A 24,799-nucleotide genomic window follows, 5' to 3' on the forward strand; every position below is an offset into this window, starting at 1 on the left:
CAGGCATTTCAATCACAAGCTGCTGCAAGCTTCTCACTATTTGAGGGCTATTGCCCGTGAAAACGCACAATTCTCTATTCAGTGCTGGATGCCAAGGTGTTCATTTATCTGACTAATATTGATTGGGGAGCATTTTCCATTTGAAAGCCGTGATTATTCCACTCTCGCCTCACTGTAGGGTCAATTTGAAAGGTGAACAATAGACCTAATTAAAATCGCTCAACACTAGTTAACTAAATGGACAAAGCTCACCTGTTGAGTACTTAATAACCTGTCAAACACTGTACAGTCATAACCCTCTTTGCACAATATCCATCATACAGCACAGCAGGATATTTCATCCTGCATTTCCTGGGCTAGTAATGGGTAGATGTAACTTCAATGGCAGGACTGTGTATATAAGTGAGCAAGCAAGTGCTTGGAACCTGGTTATGTTATGATAAATGTCATGCAGTTGGTCATGGTTCAGTGGGAAACACTCTGGTCTCTGCCTCTGAAGGTTGTGGATTCATGCCCCACCCCAGGGACCTGAAGATTAAATCTAGGCTGACACTCCATTGCAGTACTGAGGGAGTGCCGCACTGTCAGAGGTGTTTTTTTTCCCAGTTGGGGTGTTAAACCAAGGCCTTGGTCTACTCCTCCGGGTGGAAACCTTTCTCAAGAAGAGCAGGTAAGTCTTACCTGGTGTCCTGGACCCATATTTATCCCTCAATCAACAACAGCAAAAAGCAGATGATGTGGTTGCTGAGTGCAAATGAACTGCTGCACTGCAACAATACTTCCCTCCCACACTGCAATAGTACTTCAGTAACTGCTGAGCGCTTTGGGGCGTCCTGCATTTTGTGAAAGACGCTATATAAATGCAAGTTCTTTCTTTGGGTCTGGTGGTGGCCATTTTGTGTGTCTGTGAGGTTTCTTGCTTGCTAACCTGTATGGATTTTGCCCAGAAACGATGTGGGCCAGAAGTGGTGGAATTCTGCATCTTCCAAACAACTGCCAAGCCCCTCTCCTTCCCTCGCCCTGTGCGTGTGAGCGTGAATTCGCTCAGCTCTTTGTCTGTGACCGTTCATGTGGTTGGAATATGAGTGGGGGCTGCTTGAGACGATCACAGAAAAATAACGTCATCCACTCCACGGCTGAGGGAGAACTGCTAACCCGTGAAGAATGAAGCCTCTTGCGTTTAAAAGTACAGTCAGAACTCCAGATGTTGCCACCGCACTTACCCTCTTTCAATGTCAACATGAGCTGCGTGAACATTTCCTACAAACTGAAGTCAATGGAGCGTCAATTCAGGTAGGGAGTCAGTCTAAACCATCCCCTCCCCTCCCCAGGGCGGCTCGGTTAAAATCGGGGCTTCATTAAGCCCCTATTGTGTCAGCCACATGCATGTAGCTCAAGTCCTTCAATCTTCTGGCCAGGGGCCAGAGTCCTATCGACTGAGCTACACTGGCATTTGAGTTTTGAAACAGGACAGTTAACCACTTGTTTTGCCTGAATAATTAACCTATCATGGGACAGACACAAATCAGGAAAAGATTGAAGGAAGGATGACAGAAGGGGCCTCTCTCTCTCTCTCTCTCTCTGTCCCTCACCAGAAACTGGGTGCAAGCTGCCCAAACTGGAACCGTTCTGCCTGAGGGTGAATTAATTGCCCCATAAGCTCCCCCCACCCCTCACCCCCGGAGGCCCCCCACAGGTGAATGGATAGCCCATGAGATCAGTCAATCCCTCCTGTGGACCAGCCATTGACATTACCAGTTGATTTCCATGGTATGTGCTGCATCTTAATGATTAATATCAATTCGGTGACACGGTTCACCGGAAGAGCAGCTCGGCACCAGTATCACAACACTGCTCAGCTCCCGGCTGGTTGGCTGCACTCGGATGCAATGGGCTGCGGGTCCGGCAACTCTGGGATCTGTTAACATGATTAGGAGCAGTTGCACGTTGGGATATTGCAGACAAGTTAACTCCGCTAGCCAGTCTGCTCCCAGAGCCCAGGAGGAGCTCGAGTTTCTTCACACTGCGTGGAACAAAGAAGGTTTTATCCTGAATTTGCAGTTGCTACAGTTTAATAGCTTAATTGTTTTTGCACAGCGCTCGAGTAAAGAGGCACCAGAATGAAGGCGTGCAACCACACAGTAACATAATGCACACTTGACAACCAAATCTAAGCAGAGGATTCCTTATAGCACAGTTGTACTGCACTCGACTAGTTTTACGGGTGTAAAATCCTCACTGTGGTGTGTAAATGGCCTCACCCTCCCCCTCGCCCCCTTTCATTCCCACTCCCACCCTCGAAATGCCTGCAGTGTCCTCAAACCTACCCAACCTCTCTGTACAATGGCCTCACCCCACCCAATGGTCTCGCACATTCCTACTTCTGCAGCATCCCCCAGCCCAATACCTCTGCTCAATATTTCTAAAGTAGATATGGTTCAGATGAACAGTTGAGTGCACCTGGAGTTCACCCCATCCTTTTCCTCTGGCGTGAGGGTTTCCCCCATTCAGGCCGGAGAAAGTTCCACTTTCTCCCCAGTCGATGGGCACGGAAACCCAGGGCTTGGAGGCCGATCATTATACCAAAGTGTTCTTCAATTCTTCATGAATTTCAGGTGTTTGGTACCCTGAAACTGAACTTGTAGGAGAGGCTGTTTGCCTGGAGCAGCCGATTATTGATTACTGGAGGACAAAGGGTCAGGCGGACAATGCTTAATTCTGACATGCGGTATTTTCCATTTCTATCAGTGCTCTCCTTCCAGTACAACCTTTGTTGTAATGACGAAACTGATGTTGGCGTGATAGTCTTCCCATTATTTAGGTAATCCATATTTTTTTTTAACTTTAAGTGGGCTGCTTTTGCTACCAAATTGTAATAATTATCAGTGGAACCAGTAGACTAGTAACTAGTAGACTACTAACTCTAGTTTCAACCAGGCACACTGTCCCCAAGCCCAAATTTCCCAACATTGTAAGTGAATTATAAGTGAGGAATGGCCCATTCATCCAGAATCACCTAAAGGCTCAACTGTTAAATGATTCTGTAGTTTTTTTTTGCCTTTGTGTGAAGAAGCTCCTGTTCTCAGTCCTACATTTAGCACTTAGCCCTGTGACCCATTGTCCTATCCTCGCAGTTTAGTTTTAAAGCATTGTTCTGGATTTATCTTTTCCACTTGATAACCATTTGTATACCTCCATTTGCCGCTCAGGACCATCCTTTCAAGGCCAAAGAGCAGAGATTCCTCCAGTCCCTCCTTGTAACTGAAACCTCCGAGATGAGGGTGCAACTTCATAGCTCTTGCCTGCCCTACATCAGTGCCTAGAATTGGGTGTAGTACTCAGCTGACTTTTGTTGAGAAAAAGCTACACCATGAGAGTACAAACTCATAAGTTATCTCTATATGTGTCCAAAGCTTGGGTCTCTGATATTATCCTTTACAAGTGCCCTACATTTCTCAGTTAACCAACATCACACACACACATGCTTTATAAACAATTTTATTCTTTTTCACCATATAGCTAAACAGAACCAGCATGGGGTCCGGTGACATTAGCAGATTGGGATGCTTCCTATGCATCCCCTTCTGATGCTGTAGTTGAGGTTAGGTTAGTGAAGGACTGATCAGTAGAAGCAGAAGCATTTCGAAGTGCCAGCAGACTCTCAATGGATTGAACTCCAGCCTCTGGGATCCCCTGGCTTTCATCTGCAGGTGAGAGGGAGAAATATAAATAGAATCAATTGCCACCTGAGCTGGAATAACCTCAGGGAAGATGGTGGTGTAATGGTCATGTCACTGGGCTAGTAATCCAGTAGCCCAGGCTAATGCTTGGATTCAGATCCCACCACGGCAGCTGATGGAATTTAAATTCAATTAATAAATCTGGAATATTAAACCACTTTCAGTAATGGTGACCATGTCACTGGTTCATTTATGCCCTTTGGGGAAGGAAATCCACTAGCCTTTGGCGATGTGGCTTATTCTTAACTGCTCTGTGCAATAGCACTCAGTTCATGGAGGCAATTAGGATGGGCAGCAACAAATGCTGGCCTTGCCAGAGACGCTCTCATCCCATGAAAGAATTAAAAAAAACCTTAAAGCTATAAGCAGCTCCAAAATTCTGGTAATCTATTGCTGGTATCCATGGTGAAAGTACCTTCTAGTTTGGAACTGGCCTTTACAGATATACTGAGGGAAAAGGACACTTTGAGGCAGCTGCTTTCAATGAGATGTACAGTGGCTGATTGGATATTTATCATAGTCAAAATTACTGCCCCCTAGATCCATCTGAATCTGCACAAGCAGAATGATTGTACAAATAGTCTTGTACAATGGGATCAAATGCTGTTGGCATTTGGTCCGCTGTGAAGGATTGTCACAATTTAAAATGGACTTATACCTGTTGGCAAAAATGATCCCAGACCATTGACTTGCACAAGTTCAGATGCATTAAGAACTGAATTTTACAGAATATGTTTCACAGAATCAGAATACAGCGCAGAAGGAGGCCAGTCAGCCCATCAAGTCTATGCCAGATTTTACTAAGAGTAATCCAATTAGTCCCATTCCTTCCCCCATATCCCTGCAACTTTTTCTCCTTCAAGTATTTATCCAATTCCCATTTGTAGGCTTCTATTAACGATGTTTCCACCGGCCAATCAGTCATTGCTCTCTAAATCCTAACCACTTGTTACATAACAATATTTTCCTCATCTGCCCTTGTATTAGACTGTTAGCTGAAAAGGAAGAATGTACAGGGTTACGGGGAGAAGGCAGGGGAATGGTACCAGGTCAGTCGCTCATTCAGAGAGCTGGTGCTGACATGATGGGCTGAATGGCCTCCTTCTGAGCTGTAACAATTCTGTGATTCTGTGCCCTTTTCAGATGCTGGTAGATTCGCTGTGCATTTCTACAAACTTATTTCAGATTTACAGTTTTTTCTTTACATTTTTAATATTTTTAGCTTTGATTGTCCTTGCTTATCAAGCTAAAATCTGACTATTCAGTTCCCAGGTCCTAAAGTCAACAAGACTCTTGATCAGCAGTCACTATAGTAAAAGATAAATGTTTATTAAAAACTCTACTTTGCTTCCCCTGAAAGCTCAATAGGTTAATACGTTGCCCAGTGTAGAAGCCAACCCTGAAGACCAGAGTCTTCCTGTTTCAATTTCAATCCCTGATGAGTGAGCCAACCCAAGCTTGGGTGTGCTAATAATTGGTTTCAGACCCCTGTGGTTCCTACTCTCCATTATTATTAAGTGACTCCTGCTGAAAGCGCAATTTTACAGATATCGGCTGAGGACAAATTCAGAATTGGCTGCACCCCCTCCACCACGGTTTAGTAGCTTGATTTCACTCCCTGGCAAAACTTGTGCATGAAGAATGGCTATATGGTTAAAGTTGATGAGACTGGTCAAATCAGAATTTGGCAGGGTAGTAGAAGCTAACTTCCGGACTGATATAAGAGGCACTTGGGAGAATGTTTTTTTTTAAATTCATTTACGGGATGTGGGCTTCTCTGGCTGGACCAGCATTTATTGCCCATCTCTAGTTGCTCTTGAGAAGGTGGTGGTGAGCTGCCTTCTTGAACCGCTGCAGTCCATGTGGTGTAGGTACACCCACAGTGCTGTTAGGGAGGGTGTTCCAGGATTTTGACCCAGTGACAGTGAAGGAACGGTGATATATTTCCAAGTCAGGATGGTGAGTGACTTGGAGGGGAGCTTCCAGGTGGTGGTGTTCCCATCTATCTGCTGCCCTTGTCCTTCTAGATGGTAGTGGTCACAGGTTTGGAAAGTGCTGTTGAAGGAGCCTTGGTGAATTCCTGCAATGCAACTTGTAGATGGTACACACTGCTGCTACTGTGCATCGGCGGTGGATGGAGTGAATGTTTGTGGATGTGGTGCCAATCAAGCCGGCTGCTTTGTCCTGGACAGTGTCAAGCTTCTTCAGTGTTGTGGGAGCTGCACTCATCCAGGCAAGTGGAGAGTATTCCATCACACTCCTGACTTATGCCTTGTAGATGGTGGACAGGCTTTGGGGAGTCAGGAGGTAAGTTACTCGTCACAGGATTCCTAGCCTCTGACCTGCTCTTGTTGCCACAGTATTTATATGGCTTGTCCATTTCAATTTCTGGTCAATGGTAACAGGATGTTGATAGTGGGGGATTCAGTGATGGTAATGCCATTAAACATCAAGGGTGATGGTTGTATTCTCTCTCGCTGGAGATGGTCATTGCCTGGCACCTGTGTGGCGTGAATGTTACTTGGCACTTGTCAGCCCAAGCCTGGATATTGTCCAGGTCTTGCTGCATTTGGACATTGACTGCTTCAGTATCTGAGGAGTTGTGAATGGTGCTGAACATTGCGCAAATATCAGCGAACATCCCCACTTCTGACCTTATGATGGAAGGAAGGTCATTGATGAAGCAGCTGAAGATGGTTGGGCTGAGGACATGACCCTGAGGAACTCCTGCAGTGATGTCCTGGAGCTGAGATGACTGACCTCTAACAACCACAACCATTTTCCTTTGTGCTAGGTATGACTCCAACCAATGGAGAGTTTTCCCCCTGACTTCCATTGACTTCAGTTTTGCTAGGGCTCCTTGATGCCACACTCGGTCAAATGTTGCCTTGATATCAAGGGCAGTCACTCTCACCTTACCTCGAGAGTTCAACTCTTTGGTCCATGTTTGAACCAAGGCTGTAATTAGGTCAGGAGTTGAGTGGACCTGGTGGAAACCAAACTGGGCATCAGTGAGCGAGTTATTTCTAAGCTTGAGTCACTTGATCGCACTGTTGATGACCCCTTCCATTACTTTACTGATGAGCGGGAGTAGAGTGATGGGGTGGTAATTAGCTGGGTTGGATTTGTCCTGCTTTTTATGTACAGGACATACCTGGGCAATTTTCCACATAGCCAGGTAGATGCCAGTGTTGTAGCTGTACTGGAACAGCTTGGCTAGGGGCGTGGTACGTTCTGGAGCACAAGTCTTCAGTACTATTGCCAGAATATTGTCAGGGCCCATAGCCTTTGCACTATCCAGTGCCTTCAACCATCTCTTGATATCACGTGGAGTGAATCGAATTGGCTGAAGACTGGCATCTGTGATGCTGGGGACCTCCGGAGGAGTCTGAGATGGCTCATCCACTCAGCACTTGTGGCTGAAGATTGTTGCAAATGCTTCAGCCTTATCTTTTGCACTGATGTGCTGGGCTCCTCCATCATTGAGGATGGGGATATTTGTGGAGCCTCTTCCTACAGTGAGTTGTTTAATTATTCACCAACATTCACAACTGGATGTGGCAGGACTGCAGAGCTTAGATCTGATCCATTGGTTGTGGGACCACTTAGCTCTGTCTATCATTTGCTGCTTATGCTGTTTGGCACGCAAATAGTCCTGTGTTATAGATTCACCAGGTTGATACCTCATTTTTAGGTATGCCTGGTGCTGCTCCTGGCATGCCCTCCTGCACTCTTCATTGATCCAGGGTTGATCCCCTGGCTTGATGGTGATGGTAGAGTGGGGGATATGCCAGGCCATGAGGTTACAGATTGTGTTCGAGTACAATTCTGCTGCTGCTGATGGTCAACAGTGCCTCATGATGCCCAATCATGAGTTGCTAGATCTGTTCGAAATCTATCACATTTAGCATGGTGGTAGTGCCACACAACACAATGGAGGGTATTCTCATTGTGAAGCTGGGACTTCTTCTCCACAACGACTGTGCGGTGGTCACTCCTACCGATACTGTCATGGACAGATGCATCTGCGGCAGGCAGGTTGATGAGGATGGGGCCAAGTATGTTTTTCCCTCTTGTTGGTTCCTGTGGTTCAATGAGCAGCACTCTCACATTTGATTCAGAAGGCTATGGCTCCAGAGACTTGAGCATAAGACTTAGGCTGACACTCCAGTGCTGCACAGTCAGAGAAGCTGCCTCTCAGATGAGACATTAAGTGGGGACATGTCTGTCCTCTCAGATGTATGTTATTGGCAGGGGGATTTTCCCTAGAGTCCTGGCCAATATGGATCCCTCAACCCACATCAATAAAACAGATGATCTGGTTATTATCACATTGCTGGGACTTTGCTGTGTGCAAATTGCCTGCAAATTTCACTGTTTGAACCTTTTGGTATGCACATTCTCATATTCGCTGGTGGTCTTTCAGCAGGCACAGAAACAAGAAAACCTGCTGGATTTGCTCCAGGAAAGAAGGACAAAAGTAACTTACTTGTGAATTTCAGAAGCTGGTTGCTTTCTTGGACTCGCATTGTGTCAGGATGAGCTAATGCGCTGGTATTCTCTGGTTCACCTCCTGTTTCGTTGTGCTGTGACAGGGGCTCTTCCAGTAAATCAGAGTCTATGCTTTCATTCAGGTTTGCCTCAAAGTGTGTCTTTGCAGTTCCTTCTGCTGGGTCTAAAACAGTGACATTGCTGTCTGTCACGGGTGTCAGACAAGGGGATTCCTCGCACTCTTCCTGGATCAGCAGGGTTGGGCAGGTCTCCCCATCGTTGGCGGGATGCTGCAAGATGAATCGTGTCCTCTCTCGGATGCCAATCCCACATCTGTGGCTGCAGAGACCCCATAAAGACCAGACAGAGACTTCACAGTCCAGAGGTGTGCTGGTGAAATCATTTTCTTGGGAGTCTGAAGGGTAACAGAAAAAACCTTGTTACTTCTACCTTACAATGTTATTGCTTTCAGTCATTAGTGTTCCATGCATGGGTGTGCATTTTGACTTCACTTCCCAACAAGCTGCTAATTTGTTGCCAATGAATGCTGAAATACTACTTTGATACTTGGAATTATCACTTAAATTCCTAATCCACATAGCATGGTTTAACCCAGTGTTGTTCAATACATTAGCCACGAACCACGTGCGACTAATTGAGAATCCAGGTGTGGCTAATTGGATTTCTGGTAAGTAAATTTAAAAAAATGCATACCAGACACTGCAGTTGGGCTTTTGATCTTGACATTCATTTGAATGTCTTTTGCATGTGAACTTTAACCTTTGCGTAACTGTTTGTAAAAAGACAAAAAGAACCTGTTTTTTTTTAATCTGTGTGAGTGTTTTAACATCTACCACTATTCAGTGAGCAAGGAAGTAATGTGAACTACCTTTACCTGTATTGCGTGAGAGTGTGTAATTTTCTACTAGCGTGTGTAAAGATTATGTTCTACTAAAATTATTGCACGAGGCTATAACAGTGTTGCTGTAGTCACATCTGTCTTTTTATTGGAAAATACAGGTTGCATCTTGACTTAATGCTAATATATGAAATTTACTCCATTCCGTGTTCGCAGTTCTCTTGTAACTGCTTGATAATGTTGCTGTCAAAGTGTTACACTTACTGATATTTGTATGCATTATAGAATGCATGTGTGTGACACTGGAACAATTCAGCTGACTATTATATTTATTTAGTCTACCTACAATTGTTATATTATGAATATATATGAGTGTCACAGTTCTGTATCAAATAGCATATTATATGTTTTATAGAAACAGATACACAAGTATATGGTATTGGAGGCTCCAATAACTGGTATTTTACATCAGATTATACTAGCCAATCTTTCGTCCTGTTGCTTGTGGGTAGTCTGAGGTGTTGAGCATGTTTGTCATATTTAATTATTGGTCTATTCTTTAAAGCCCAATAGTCCAATACTCACCATAGGGTGATGATCTGAAGAGGTCATGGGGCCGATTAGAGGTTAATCATTATTGTTGTTGTTGGATGTTTCTCTAGATTGGCAACTGCTTAGCTTCTCCTGTTGCCATCTCAACAATATTCCCGCAGTATAAGGAAATAAGTGGGAGCCAGGTTAGGCGGGATCAGGGAGCTTGGGTTCTGGGGCTAGGGTTGAGCAGAGAGATTATCAATGTTAATTAGGTGGATTTATATTTGACCTGGTGTGGCATTGTTAGAATTGTTGCTGACTCAAGGCAGCGGAATGTCAAAGCATATTAGCATAGCAACATGAAGAACCATGGAATAGGGAGGCATCTGTCTCTAGCTGTGACTTTCCAAAAGGGTCAAGTGCCCAATCTCTAGGGGGAAAAGCCTAAAAATTAAAGCCAGGTCTTTCAGGAGTGGTCAACATACCTTCTACAAGCAAAGGATGGTAGACATTTGGAACTCTCTTCTGCAAAAACAGTTAATGCTAGGTTTTTTCAATTGTTAATTCCCTATGTTCCTAAGTTTGAGATTGATATATTTTTGTTCACTATGGATATTAAGGAGATGGGGCAAAGGTTGGTGTATGGAGTTAGAAGGCAGATCAGCCATGATCTCATTGAATGGCAGGGTGGAACAGACTATAGGAGTTAAATGGCTTGCTCCTGTATCTCTGTCAGTGCTGAGGGGCGAGCTGACAGGAGATGATAAATCACTTGCCCACACCTTTTCTCAAGATGCTTGGGGTGGGAGACCTATTATAAATCAAATAATAGGGACTGAGAAAAGAAATCATTTGGTTCTCCTGGAGGTTGTTGCTGGTGGATTAATTGCCTGCTGAGGCTGCTCGCTGATAACCTTGTGTTAATGTATTGGTTTATGCAGGTTGTCCGATAATCCCTGGCTTTAGACAGCCCACCATTAGTGGTGCAGTACAAATACTAGTACAGCAGAAAGCATGTAAAGCTGCCCAATGTCAATGAAGAGATAACACTTGTCAGAGGGAAAAAGTGCTTGTTTTTTTTTGGTGAAATTTGTACTCATCAGTTTCCAAATGCTAAGATTGGAAACACTATCACAAGTTTTTGCATTCAGCCTGGAATGGGCCCAGGTCAGCTATTAGGGTTAGCAATCCAGCAGGATCGGAGTCTCCAGGAATTGAAGATTAATCTCCAAGACACCATGGCAAGCAACCAGGAGGAAAGATGTTTTCATTTTATTTGAACGGTTTTGTCTATTAATTCAAAAAAATATCGGAGATGGATGGGGAGAAAGAGTGTTTGGACTGACAGTCGAGGATTGTCCAGTCATGTAAGGCCTGTTCTCTATCCAATTGGTGTGGGAATGTGGGGTGCCCCGAGGATTGGGGCGTGTCAGGTGGGAGCTTCGGGGTTGGAGGGGGGGTGTGGAAAGGTGGCTGGGAGGAGCAAGATCATGTGATGAAACATCCAGGAATGTGACCTTGCCAAATTTGGCAACCCTATCAGGCATAGAGGCATTAATTTGGACTTACGGCCACCGGGTCTCGGAGGTGAATTCTCCCTGATCCCCACCACCAAACCTGGAACAAGTTGCAGCTTGGGTGGAGCAGACTGACTTAAAACGGCAATCGGGGTCCTATTACCATACTGAAAGGGGACCATTGTCTGAATCAGGTGGGCAGTTTGGATAACCAAACCTGGGTCCATTTTTAAAATTGGGGCAGCCACACTGCAGTTCTTAACAGGATCGTTAAACTACTGACCCCAAATTGAAGCCGTTACTGCCCCATCAATGGCAGAAACCAAAGGCAACCAGATATGTGCCCAGAGTCTCTTGTCAAAGCACTAGTCAGGCAACTCTTTTTAATGTTACTGATAAAAATGAAGGGTGAATTTTTAATCCATAGTCCCCCTGCCGTCGAGCTTCACTTGGTGGGAGTCTGCTTCAGGAAATGGCATTGTGGCATTCTCAATCTCCAGCAGGAAACACAGGCCTGCATTCCCAATGGCTGCCCCTGAGCCTCTGCAGCTCTGCGCCAGCAATGTTGAAGGTGATAATGTGAGCCGAAGACGAGGGAAAAAAACATGCTTGCGCCAACAATAGAAGCCTGTAAATCTCTGGTTTCTTTTAGCTCTAGAAAGTAACAGTGGGAATTGCTGAGGAATTTTTTGTTTTGGCACCAGCAGATCTCCTCTGTTCAAAGCTGCAGTTTTTAAAATTCAGTCCAGCGTCAGTGCTATGCACATTGGAATGTACAGGGCTGGAGAAAGCAACCCAGTGAAGTCTATCCTGCTGGATCCCTGATTGATTCTACAATCTTCAAACTTTTAAAATCCAATCTTGGTCTCACCAAACGCAAATAGCCAATTTACCTTGTTTCCCCTTTAACTGTTTATATCCCTAATGGTATCCAGCACAATGGGTCTTGGCCCTTCACTTTGATGATTTCCACAATACTATATTTCCCATCACAACATGGCAACCCTGTATAAACTTTCCTTTCTGGTTAGCCACAGGAAAGTTGACGAATCTCAGTTTTTGATACAGAGGATGCAGCGAGAAGGCAGCCTATGTAGGATGGTGTATTAACATCTTAAGAGGAACAACAGGGGAAAGTTCCTCGATTTACTGTGTTTAGCAGTGAAAGGAAAAAAGAGAGAACTTGCATTTCTATATCACTTTTCACAGCATCAGGATGTCTCAAAGTGCTTTACAATCAATGAGGTGCTGTAATGTAGGAAACACAGAAGCCAATTTGCACAAAGCAAACAGCAAGGTGTCAATAATCAGATTATCTGCCTTTTGTGATATTGGTTGAGGGATAAATGTTGGGCAGGACACTGGGGATACCTCTTCAGCCTTTCATCAAAATAATGCTTTTTTTCATCTAACTGAGATGGCAGCTGGGGCCTCAGTGTAATGCCCAATCTGAAGGAACAGAACCTCTGACAGCGCAGCACTCTCTCAGTACAACGCTGCGGAGTCTCAGCTTAGACTTTGTGCTCAAGTCTCCGCAGTGGAAGAAAATAGAGAAAAAAAAAACCCGAGGGTCAATTCCGCAATTATACACTTCCAGCATGGAAGCCACTTTTGAAGGGAGTACAAATCAGAGGGGCACCAGCAACATTATTGTGGCTCTCTGTCGAGGAACATGGGTCACAGCGTCAGGTCCGATTACCTTCAACGGTCAAATGAGTGATCTCATGAATCGACATTCCTGGTGCAAAGTTTAATGGATGGAAAACTATAGGAATCGTGTGTCTGAGTTTCTAACATGTGATCCCAGTGGATAAGTTCTGCACCATAGTGCAGATGCCTCAAGCTACTTCTCAATAGTAAATGTTATGAGTTGATTTATGTACCAAGCATTCTTTAAGTTTTGCCTATCACAATGGCCGGAGAATTCCTCGGAGCTGCTCCTTCTTGTTACTTCACTGAAAGTGCAGCGGAAACCCAGCACAGTGATGGCAGGTGAAGATCCAGAAAACTTCCTAGCCAACTACCACTAATTGAGGAAATTGGAGTCGGGGCTTAGAGGGTAACTTATAAGGAGGAGTTACATAAACTTGTCTTGTACTCCTACATTTAGGGGCTGATCTGATTGAGGTGTTCAAACTGTTTAATGGATTCATTAGGGCGATATGGAGAAACAAGAGTAAAGAGTGAGGGGATTTAATTTTAAAATTTAGAGCCAGGCTGTTCAGGAGCAAAATCAGGAAGCACGTTTTCACACAGAGCGTGAGTAAGAAATGTGTGATTCTCTACTCACAGTAGGCTGTGGATACTGGATCACTGGAGCTTTCAAGATTGAGATCAATAGATTTTTGCTTGGGCAAGGATATTCAGGGATATGAAACTAAGGCAGGTCTGTGGAGTTAAGGTTCAGATCTACCATGATCTAATGGAATGACAAGGGGCTCAGAGGACTGAATGGCCTATTACTGACCCTATCCCTGTGAATATAGGGTCCAGCTCAGGTTATCACTTACTCTTTCCGTTTGTGTTGAACCTACTTCCAGGCTCCTTTTTCATCAGCTTTTCAAGCACGTCATTGAAACCATCGTCGACTTTGAAGAGCTCGGCTTCAGTCTTCGTCCCATTCTCAGTCAGCGTCCGGTTGACCTGTGGAAGCTCTGTCAAGTTTTGTTTCTGTCCTTGGGTTGATTGCGTTTTCTCAGGTTCCTCGCTCGGTGCCTGACTGGGCGAGATCGCGGAGAGCAGAGTGAACTCTGAGTGGCCCATTCTGGGCAATGCTTCCAGACGTGGATAGTAGAAGGAATTGGCTGGATGGGACGGGTACTTGGCGGTTATTTGGAATATTGTCTCCTGAGGGTTGGTGGCAAAGTTTGGAGACGAAAATGTAAATCCACTGTCTGTCCCAGCATCCCAAGGGAATAGATCCAAGGTGTAGGATTTTTTCCAATTATCATTCTCACACAGGTTGATACTGTTAGCACCAAGAAACCAATCTGGACTGGGAATTATACGCACCAGAAATGACACCTGAACAGCAAAGTGAAAACCCAGTTAGTTCCTCAATCTTTGTGTAAACTCAAAACTAGAAAGAAAAAGTCTGACTCCCAAAGGGGAAAGGACTGGCGAATCCCAACTTTTGTAACTTAATGAAAAATTCCTTGGGGGTGAAATTCGCCTTGGGTGCTGTGCAAAGCGGATGGTAGCGAATCGGCAGCGAGGAAAACGAAATTGGCGGAACCCAAAAGGGGATTGCTTTGCTGAGTCACTATCAGCCATTTTGTACACAATACAGTTCTTTTACCCCTCCCTACCCCCATTGTCCTCCCTTCTGCCCTCAAGGTACTGAGACTGCAGAGGCCATTTGAACCTAACATGCCTGGCACGATTACACTGGGTTGCCCGCCTGTTTTACTCCTGTGGTTGGTTTTATCATTGGCTTTAGTGGCAAGTAAAATCGGGCAGAGTTGTAAAACTGGCAACTGACTTGATCTTTCAAGTTTCCTGCGTAAAATATACAGCATAGGAAGCCATCCAGTCCATCGTTCCTGTGCCCATGTCAGTTCTTCTTCAAGTCTAATTGTACTTCCCTGCCTTTTCCCTGTAATCTCCTCTCATACTCTTCTTTCACAAATACTTATTCAATTCATCTTTAAATGTTGTCATAGGAATACATTTACAGTGTGTTCGACTACCATTTCAGAAGATGGGCAGTCTATTGACAATAGTGCCTACCTGCCCCATTGGTGGCAACACAGTGACCATTGACATTGCAGCCAGCAGTGTGAGCTGCTATTGACACCACATGATTTAGAGTTAGGGATTAGGATTAGTGGTTAGGGTTTATAGAAGCCTTGAAGGAGGCTATTTAGCCCATCCTGCCGGTGTCAGACCTTTAAAAGAGCTGTCCCAGTTTCGTCTCATCCTTCAGCTTCCCCCCACCCTCCCCACCCACCCCACACAAACCCTGCAAATTAGTCCGCTTCAAATCCAACCTTGTGAAAGTTCCTATGGAATCTGATTCCCAGCGCATTTTCATGGAGTGGGTTTGAGACCTTAACGACCCTCTGGGTGGAGAAATATTTCCATCAGCTGCATTAACCTCATCAACACTCTTATTACTTCATAAAAAAAACTCAACAAGTTAGTTAAATATGATTTGCCTTTGACAAATCTGTGCTTTCCTTAATTAATCCACACTTGTCCAAGTTACTGTTAATTTTGTCACTGATTATCTTTTGGAAAAGTTTCCCCATCGCTGAGGTTAAACTGACAGGCCAATAGCTGCTGGGTTTGTCCTCATACCCCTTTTTTGTTTGAATAAGGATGTAACATTTTCAGGTTAGGAGTCACTGGAAGGGAGCAACACTGGTAGGGTGTATAACAGGCAGGCTTGCACTCACCCTGATGGTGAAAATTAGCCACTGTTGGCAGGTCATTCCTGTTCTGCCCGACATCCACGTACTCACACTTTGCAGTAGTGATAATTGTGCAATGATCAGAAATGGCAACCCTCTTCTCTGTTACCCAAACCACAAGTAGCCCAACAACGCCGAACCCGATCATGGCACAGTCCTAGCTGAGATCATTGGAACGATGACACCTTTGGCAATGCACCCAAGCAACGGGCAATTAGTATTTGAAAGCCTGGGCGGGGACCTTGTGTATCCATTGGCTTGTCTATAGCAACCACCAGGCAGAGCTTTAAATGGGCACCAACACTCCGCCTAAAATAGGTGAGAGACTGTTTCGATATACACATAAAGGCTTAATACCTGTGGTAAGACCCTGACTGCAGCTTTCAAGGGGAAATGGGTGAAACACAAATAGCCCGAGCCAATCTAATTTCTCCAGGCAATGGGGCACCTGACCAGCGATCTTAAAGGGACCTTTGGATGCCTGTCCCAAAAGATAAGATTTTTTGGGGGGGGTTTCTATTCAGATTTTTTTGTGGGGTCAGGAGCAGTTCTCCACAAAAATCTTCTGGCCTGCTGCCGACCTGTGGCAGCGCGCCAAGAAAGTATTAAAGAGACCTGAACCTAAAAGTGGTTCAGTTCTCCCAATTGTCATGTTGAGTGGGCACCATTAGCACGTTACCATTACCATGCCCATTTTAGTGCCCAAATCAAAAATCTCTCCCTGTGTGTCATTTACCTGCTGAGTCTTCGAGGAACTTCAAGCAAACTGTACACAAGAGATGGGAGCAGGAGTAGACTAAATGGCCCGTAGAGCCTGGTCCGCCATTCAATATGATCATGGCTGATCTTGGGCTTCAACTCCGCTTACCCAACTACTCCCCATATCCCTTTATTCCCTGAGGAACAAAAAAATCTGTCTATCCCAGCCTTAAATATATTCAACAAAAGAGCATCCACAACCCTCTAGGGTTGAGAATTCCAAAGATTCACAGTACATTCACAAAGGGTAATTGATGACGGATGTTTTTGTGACTGGAAGGCTTTTTCCAGTGGGGCTGCATAGGGTTCACGATGTGGACATAAATGTAAGGGGAATGATCAAGAAGTTTGCAGACGACACAAAAATTGGCTGCACAGTTTATAGTGAGGAGGATGCTCTAGACTGCAGGAAGATATCAATGGACTGGTGAGGTGGGCAGAAGAGTGGCAAATGGAATTCAACCCAGAGAAGTGTGAGATGATGCATTTGGGGAGATCAAACAAGGCAAAGGATCGCACAGTAAATGGGAGGATACTGAGAGGTGTAGAGGAAGTGAGGGACCTTGGAGTGAATGTCCACAGATCCCTAAAAGTAGCAGGACAGGTTGACCAGGTGGCTAAGAAGGCATATGAAATACTTTCATTTATTAGCTGAGGCATAGAATATAAGAGCAGGGAGGTTACACTGGAACTACATAAAACATTGGTTAGGCCACAACTTGAGTACTGTGTGCAGTTCTGGTTACCTCATTACAGAAAGTATGTAATTGCACTAGAGAAGGTACAGAGGAGATTTATGAGGATGTTGCCAGGACTGGAAAATTGCGGCTATGAGGAAAGATTGGATAGTCTGGGATTATTCTCCTTGGCACAGAGGAGGCTGAGGGGAGATTTGATTGAGATGCACAAAATTGGGAGGGGCCTGGATAGAGTGGATGGGAAGAGCCTATTTACTTTAGCAGAGAAATCAGTGATGAGGGGACATAGATTTAAAGTGATTGGTAGAATAGTTAGAGGGGAGATGAAAAGGTTTTTCACCCAGAGGGTTGTGGGGGTCTGGAACTCACTGCCTGAAAGGGTTGTAGAGGCAGAAACCCTCAACTAATTTAAAAGGTGTCTGGATATAGACCTCAAGTGCCGGAACCTGCAGAGCTACAGAGTAAATGCTGGAAAGTGGGATTAGGCTGGGTGGCTCACTTTTCAACCAGTGCAGGCACGATGGGCCAAGTGGCTTCTTTCTTTGTTGTAAACTTTCTATGATTCTAAATTAAGAATAGTTATTTTTTAAATCATATTTTATAATTAAAATTTATATATATATTATTTACTAGTAAAATTCATATAATAATTGAAAATGAGGTGATGGCCTGGCTTAGTTGGGAGCATTCTAACTTGCTATGTCAGGTTTTACTGCATGATCTAAATTGACATTCCAGTGCTATGCTGAAGGACTGCTGCAACGTCAGAGGTGCCGCTCATCAGATGAGATATTGAACCAAGGTCTGATTATTGAGGTGATGAAGGTGACATTAAGGACTTCACAGCAGTTCTCACAGAAAGGAGTTCCCCAGGTGTCTTGGCCAACACTCCTCACCCGACCAACACCACTAAAACAGCTTCATTGGCCATTGATCTTAATGCTGTTTATGGGGTGGTACTGGTGTTGATGACTGCCAAGATTGCAGTCCATAAGGGAGTCATTTTGTGAAATGTTGAATGTCATAATAAATGTAAGCATCATATAGTTTTAAGGTAACATATTTTCTTTTACTCTTGACAACCACAATGTCAGTAGAGGTTCCATCATGCCTTTATCCTCATAATGGAATGTCACTGTTGGGCATGCATGACTACTGTCAAAATATGTAATCTTAAAGTAAAAATAAGATTCGTGTCTGATACTTGGAATGCATGGTTCTGATTGACTGGGCTTGACATCAGTATTTATGTCTGAATTTCAAAGGAGATGGGGAGATTAACGAGCTAACTATCCTTTTTTCATTAAAATAAAACACATTTCAAGAAACTTCTGCACAAGTGAGAACAGTAAATAGAAAAACCTGGACTGGATAACAGTATAAACAGGGCAATCGAAAAGGACTGGCACATGGCAAATGATTAAGGCCTTGCCAGATCTTGATAAATCTTTTCCATGTATCTTCTGATATTTGATTGATGTTGAAGATTTTCAATTAGTAGAAATGTTACATATCTGTACATATTGAGGTCTCTAAGGTCTGATGAGCAAAAAGAACATTATGAAAAATACAGCATTTCCTGCATCATGACAGTAACTAGAGTTCAAAAGTACTTCATTGGCTTTAAAGTGCTTTGGGATGTCCTGAGGCTGTGAAAGGTGCTACATAAATGCTGGTTCTTTCTTTTTAATCCCATCACTGCATTTTAAAGTAAAGACTTGCATAGCTCAGTGATTCAGAAAGTTGTGGGTTCATTCTCAATCCAAGGACTTGAGCATGGGATCCAGGCTGACACTCCTGTGCAGTACTGAGGGAGTGCTGTAATGTTAGAGGTGACATCTTTTGGATGAGAAGTTAAACCAAGTCTGACCTCCCAACTCAATGTAAAAGATCCCAAGGCACTATTTCAAAGAAGAGCAGGATGGCCCTTGTGACCTGGTCAACATTTACCCCTCATCTCACATCACTATAAAACAAATTTAGGGAGGCAATTGCAGAGCTTAGATACTACACACCAGGTCCTAAGCTCTGCAATTACCCCCCTAACCCTCTCCACCTCTCCCACCCTCTGTCCTTTAAGATGCTCCTTAAAACCTACCACTTTGACACCTAATATCTCCTAATGTGACTCCTGTGGAGTGCCTTAGGACATTTTAGTATATTAATGTTGCTGTTGTAGAGGTTGATCTGATAACACTTTAACTATGTCAGCTGACAGAAGCTCCCCAAAGTCTCCACTTTCCAACTGTTCACCATCTGAATGGCTGATGAACACTTGGGCAGCCTCAGTCAGCTGATGTATTTAATGTGAGATCAGGCATACAATACTTTGGTTCTATTCATATCTTCCTGTTTATAAGACCATAAGACATAGGAGCAGAAATTAGGCCATTCGGCCCATCGAGTCTGCTCCGCCATTCAATCATGGCTGATATGTTTCTCAACCCCATTCTCCCGCCTTCTCCCCGTAACCTTTGATCCCCTTACCAATCAAGAACCTATCTATCTCGGTCTTAAATACACTCAATGACATGGGCTCCACAGCCTTCTGTGGCAATGAATTCCATAGACTCACCACTCTCTGGCTAAAGAGGTTTCTCCTCATCTCTGTTCTAAAAGGTCTTCCCTTTACTCTGGGGCTGTGCCCTCGGGTCCTAGTCTCTCCTACTAATGGAAACATCTTCCCCATGTCCACTCTATCCAAGCCTTTCAGTATTCTGTAAGTTTCAATCAGATCCCCGCTCATCCTTCTAAACTCCATCGAGTATAGACCCAGAGTCCTCAAACCTTCCTCATATGTTAAGCCTTTCATTCCTGGGAACGTTCTCGTGAACCTCCTCTGGACCCTCTCCAGCGCCAGAACAACCTTCCTGAGATACGGGGCCCAAATTGCTCACAATATTCTAAATGTGGTCTGACCAGAGCCTTATAATGCCTCAGCAGCACATCCCTGCTTTTATATTCTAGTCCTCTCGAAATAAATGCCAACATTGTATTTGTCTTCCTAACTACCGACTCAACCTGCAAGTTAACCTTACGAGAACCTTGGACTAGGACTCCCAAGTCCCTTTGCACTCCAGATTTCTGAATTCTCTCCCCATTTAGAAAATAGTCTACGCCTCTATTCTTCCTACCAAAGTGCATGACCTCACACTTCCCCACGTTGTATTCCATCTGCCACTTCTTTGCCTATTCTCCTAACCTGTCCAAATCCTTCTGCAGCTTCCCCGCCTCCTCAATACTACCTGTCCCTCCACCTATCTTTGTATCATCTGCAAACTTAGCCAGGATGCCCTCAGTTCCTTCATCTAGATCATTAATGTATAAAGTGAAAAGTTGTGGTTCCAATACTGACCCCTGCGGAACTCCACTAGTCACCGGCCGCCATCCTGAGAAGGACCCCCTTATCCCCAATCTCTGCCTCCTGCCAGACAGCCAATCTTCTATCCATGCTAGTACTTTGCCTCTAACACCATGGGCTCTTATCTTACTGAGTAGCCTCCTATGCGGCACCTTGTCAAAGGCCTTCTGGAAGTCCAAGTAAATAACATCCATTGGCTCTCCTTTGTCTAACCTACTCGTTACCTCCTCAAAGAATTCTAACAGATTTGTCAGGCATGACCTCCCCTTGATGAAACCCTGCTGACTTTTCCCTATTTTACCATGCACTTCCAAGTATTCTGAAATCTCATCCTTAATAATGGACTCTAAAATCTTACCAACGACCAAGGTCAGGCTAATCGGCCTGTAATTTCCTGTCTTTTGCCTCATTCCCTTCTTAAACAGGGGGGTTACATTAGTGATTTTCCAGTCCTCTGGGACCCTCCCTGACTCCAGTGATTCCTGAAAGATCACCACTAATGCCTCCACTATCTCTTCAGCTATCTCCTTCAGAACTCTGGGGTGTAATCCATCTGGTCCAGGTGATTTATCCACCTTCAGACCTTTCAGTTTTCCTAGCACCTTCTCCTTGGTAATAGCCACTATACTCACCTCTGCCCCCTGACTCTCTCGAACTTTGGAGATGTTACTCGTGTCTTCCTCCGTGAAGACTGACGCAAAGTACCTATTCAGTTCCTCCGCCATTTCTTTGCTCCCCACTACTACTTCTCCAGCGTCATTTTCCAGTGTCCCAATGTCCACTTTTGCCTCTCTCTTACCCTTTATATATCTAAAAAAAACTCTTGCAATCTTCTTTTATATTACTGGCTAGTTTATCCTCATATTCTCCCTCCTTATTTTTTTAGTTGTCCTCTGTTGGTCTTTGTAGGCTTCCCAATCCCCTGGTTTCCCACTGCTCTTCGCCGCATTGTATGCTTTCTCTTTAGCTTTAATGCTGTCCCTGACTTCCCTTGTCAACCATGGTTGCTTCGTCCTCCCTTTAGTATGCTTCTTCTTCCTAGGGATGAATTTTTGCTGTGTCTCCCAAATTACTCCCAGAAACTCCTGCCATTGCTGTTCCACTGTCTTTCCTGCTAGGCTCATCTCCCAGTCAATTCTGGCCAGCTCCTCCCTCATGCCTCTGTAGTTGCCATTATTCAACTGTAATACCGTTACATCTGATACCAGCTTTTTCCCCTCAAATTGCAGGATAAATTCTATCATACTATGGTCACTTCCTCCTAAGGGTTCCTTCACCTTAAGCTCCCTTATCAAATCTGCCTCATTACACATCACTAAATCAAGAATTGCCTGTTCCCTAGTGGGCTCCACCACAAGCTGCTCCAAAAAGCCATCTCGTAGACATTCCACAAATTCCTTTTCTTGGGATCCACTACCAACCTGATATTCCCAGTCTACCTGCATATTGAAATCCCCCATGATCACTGTAACCTTGCCTTTCTTACACGCCTTTTCTATCTCCTGGCGTATCTTGTGCCCCACATCCTGACTACTGTTCGGAGGCCTGTACTTACCTCCCATTATGGTTTTTTTACCTTTGCGGTTCCTCAACTCTATCCACACAGATTCTACATCATCTGACCCTACTTCGTTTCTTGCTATCGATTTAATTTCATTTCTTACTAACAAAGCAACCCCACCCCCTCTGCCAACCTGCCTATCTTTTCGATAGGATGTATATCCTTGGATATTTAACTCCCAGTCCTGATCCCCTTGCAGCCATGTCTCCGCGATGCCCACCGCATCATACCTGCCAATTTCAATCTGCGCCACAAGCTCATTTACCTTATTTCGTATACTGCATGCATTCAGATACAACACCTTCAGTCCTGTATTTCCCGTCCCCCTTCTCATTGTCCTCCCTTTATCTGATGAGCTTGAAGTTAGATTCCTAGCCCTTTCCAAACACTCTGTCCTATTTTGTGTTCTGGAGACTTTAATAGCCTCTCCTGGGCTATTTTTTCTAAAGTGAGATGTTAATTGGGTGCAGATGTAAAAAAAAACTTTCAATTGGCTTATTCAAAGTAAGCCAGTAAGCACTGAACTGCATGAAATAGCAACACATTTTATTCAGTTTAAGTGGTGCTTTATACCGATGGGAAATGGTTAGCGCAGTTTGCCTGATGTAGATGGTTGTAAATGATAACTGAGAGAGGTGACAGTGGCAGGGAACTATATGGAGTTTCTCTGATTTTTTTTTGTCTTACAGGTAGTAACCATGACTACTAAGAAATTTGGATGAATGCATTAACAAGTAAATTCAGCCAGGCCAGGAGTTGGGCCTTACATACTTCCTGCAACTTCCCAGCAAGCATCTGACTGCATTTGGGCCCACCTAATGGCATGAGGCCTGACAAAATTTGCCTTTATTTGCACGTCAAACACTGGTCAAAAACAGACTGTATCAAATATGGGACAAAAAAATGTGCTTGGTAGTGATCCTAGCTGCAAAATGTGGCAAGTGTTTTGCTTCAGAACACTGACTTACCTCACCTTGAGGAGCAGAAAAATATTGAGGATAAGAACAAGACCACAGCTGAAGCTCCTTATCAGATGATGTTTGTGGTAAGTACTTGGGAGTTATGTGACCTCACCTCAATCATATGATAAAACCATAACCTTTGAACCAGGTCATTCATCCCATAAATACCCTTCTTAACTCCGTAGCAGACTCGTGAGAAAATGCAGGCACAGTGTTTCTATGGAGCTCACAGTGTTTCTATGGAGCTCACAGTGTTTCTATGTAGCTCACTGTCTTTCAACTTTTGCTAAATTGTCACATTTTTCTCACATTTCAAACATGCCAACAACAAAAAAAAATCATTGTTTGTTCATCCTGCTATTTTATCTCCTTATTTGTAGAAAGCCTAAAACAGCCAGTGCCACACTCAACATGGCTGACACTCATGCCACAGGCACTAAAATTACAGCTCCTGCCCTACTCAAAATGGCAGTCTAAGATGATTGGATTCTGTCATTATCTACAAATTAAAACACTTTTATGCTGTTAAGGAAGGTTTAATGTTCAGTACCATTTGCAAATCCTCAGTTACTGAAGCAGTGCGTGTCCATGTGCAGCAAGACCAGGACAACATTCAGGCTTGGGATGGGAAGTGACAAGCGACATTTGCGATGTACGTTCCAGGCAATGACCACCTCTGGCAAGAGAGAACTCCTGAATCCTCCACTATCAACATCCTGGAGGTTACCATTGACCAGAAACTTATGGACCAGCCATATAAATACTGTGGCTACAAGAGCAGGCCAGAGGCTGGGAATTCTGAGGCGAGAAACTCATCTCTTGACTCCCCAAAGCCTGTCCACAAGGCATAAGTCAGGAGTGTGTTGGAATACTCTCCGCTGGTCTGGATGAGTGCAGCTCCCACAGCACCCAAGAAGTTTAACACCATCCAGGACAAAGCAGCTTGATCAGCACCCCATCCACCAGCATAAACATTCACTCCCTCACCGTGGCAGCAGTGTGTACCACCTACAAGATGCACTGCAGTAACTCATCAAGGCTCCTTTGACAGCACCTTCCAAACCTGCAACCTCTACCACCTGGAAGGACAAGGGCAGCAGACACATGGGAACACCACCACCTGGAAGTTCCCCTCCAAGCCATTTACCATCCTGACTTGGAAATATATTGCTGTTCTTTCACAGTCACTGGGTCAAAATCCTGGTACTCCCTTCCTAACAGCACTGTGGGTGTAACTACTCCATGTGGACTGCAGCAGTTCAAGGAGGTGACTTGCCACCACCTTCTCAAGGGCAATTGGGATGGGCAATAAATGCTGGCCTAGCCAGCGATGCCCACATCCCATGAAAGCATTTTAATAACTATAGAATCATATGCCTTGATCTTCTGCGAAGCAGCAATCACCGTCGGATTGTCGCTCTGACCGTACTTTTCGGTGTCCCGATTCGGCTCCACATTTCTGGACGGGCCTTCCAAGCCTGACCTCTTCAGAAATGCAGAGTGTACAGTACATCAGAAAACTCCCACTCGGGAATAGAGTCAGTGGGGGAAAACTGGACACATCCACTTTCCACAGCACTCTCTGCTGTATGGTATGTTTAAATGCCCAGTGTGTATGTTAGTGAATGGGTGAATAGGTCGGGTGGGTGAGGGAAGTGAGCGGGTGGTAGGTGGTCTGGGTCAGGAGGGGCCGGGTTGGGAGGGCAGTCAGGTGTTGGGACTGGTCGGGAGTTCGTCGGGTGGTGGGGGATGGTCGGCTCTAGTCGGGAAGGGTAATCAGGTGGTCGAGGGTCAGTGTGGTTCGGAGGGCTAGTCGGGTCGGGCTGGGGGTCGTAGGGTAGTCGGTCTGTGGAAGCTAGTCAGGTCGGGGTAGTCAGGGGTCATGTGGGTAGTCAGATGTTGGTC

At 44.7% G+C, this 24,799-nt stretch overlaps 1 protein-coding gene across 4 annotated transcripts in view; it reads right to left on the bottom strand.

The window, feature by feature from the left end:
- Positions 1–3,482: 3,482 nt before the first annotated feature.
- LOC144694552 (spondin-2-like) overlaps positions 3,483–24,799 on the bottom strand; it is a 125,629-nt gene continuing 104,312 nt past the window's right edge. For all 4 annotated transcript variants that reach the window (XM_078565116.1, XM_078565115.1, XM_078565117.1 and 1 more), the window contains exons 3-5: positions 13,652–14,165; positions 8,230–8,646; positions 3,483–3,704 (exon numbers count right to left, since the gene is read on the bottom strand). In XM_078565116.1, the coding sequence (XP_078421242.1) occupies positions 3,571–3,704; positions 8,230–8,646; positions 13,652–14,165 (1,065 nt within the window). In that variant the 3' untranslated portion in view covers positions 3,483–3,570. The remainder of the gene's footprint in view (positions 3,705–8,229; positions 8,647–13,651; positions 14,166–24,799) is intronic.

The sequence above is a fragment of the Cetorhinus maximus genome, chromosome 20, assembly GCF_964194155.1.
Source record: "Cetorhinus maximus chromosome 20, sCetMax3.hap1.1, whole genome shotgun sequence".
Classification (NCBI taxonomy): Eukaryota; Metazoa; Chordata; class Chondrichthyes; order Lamniformes; family Cetorhinidae; genus Cetorhinus; species Cetorhinus maximus.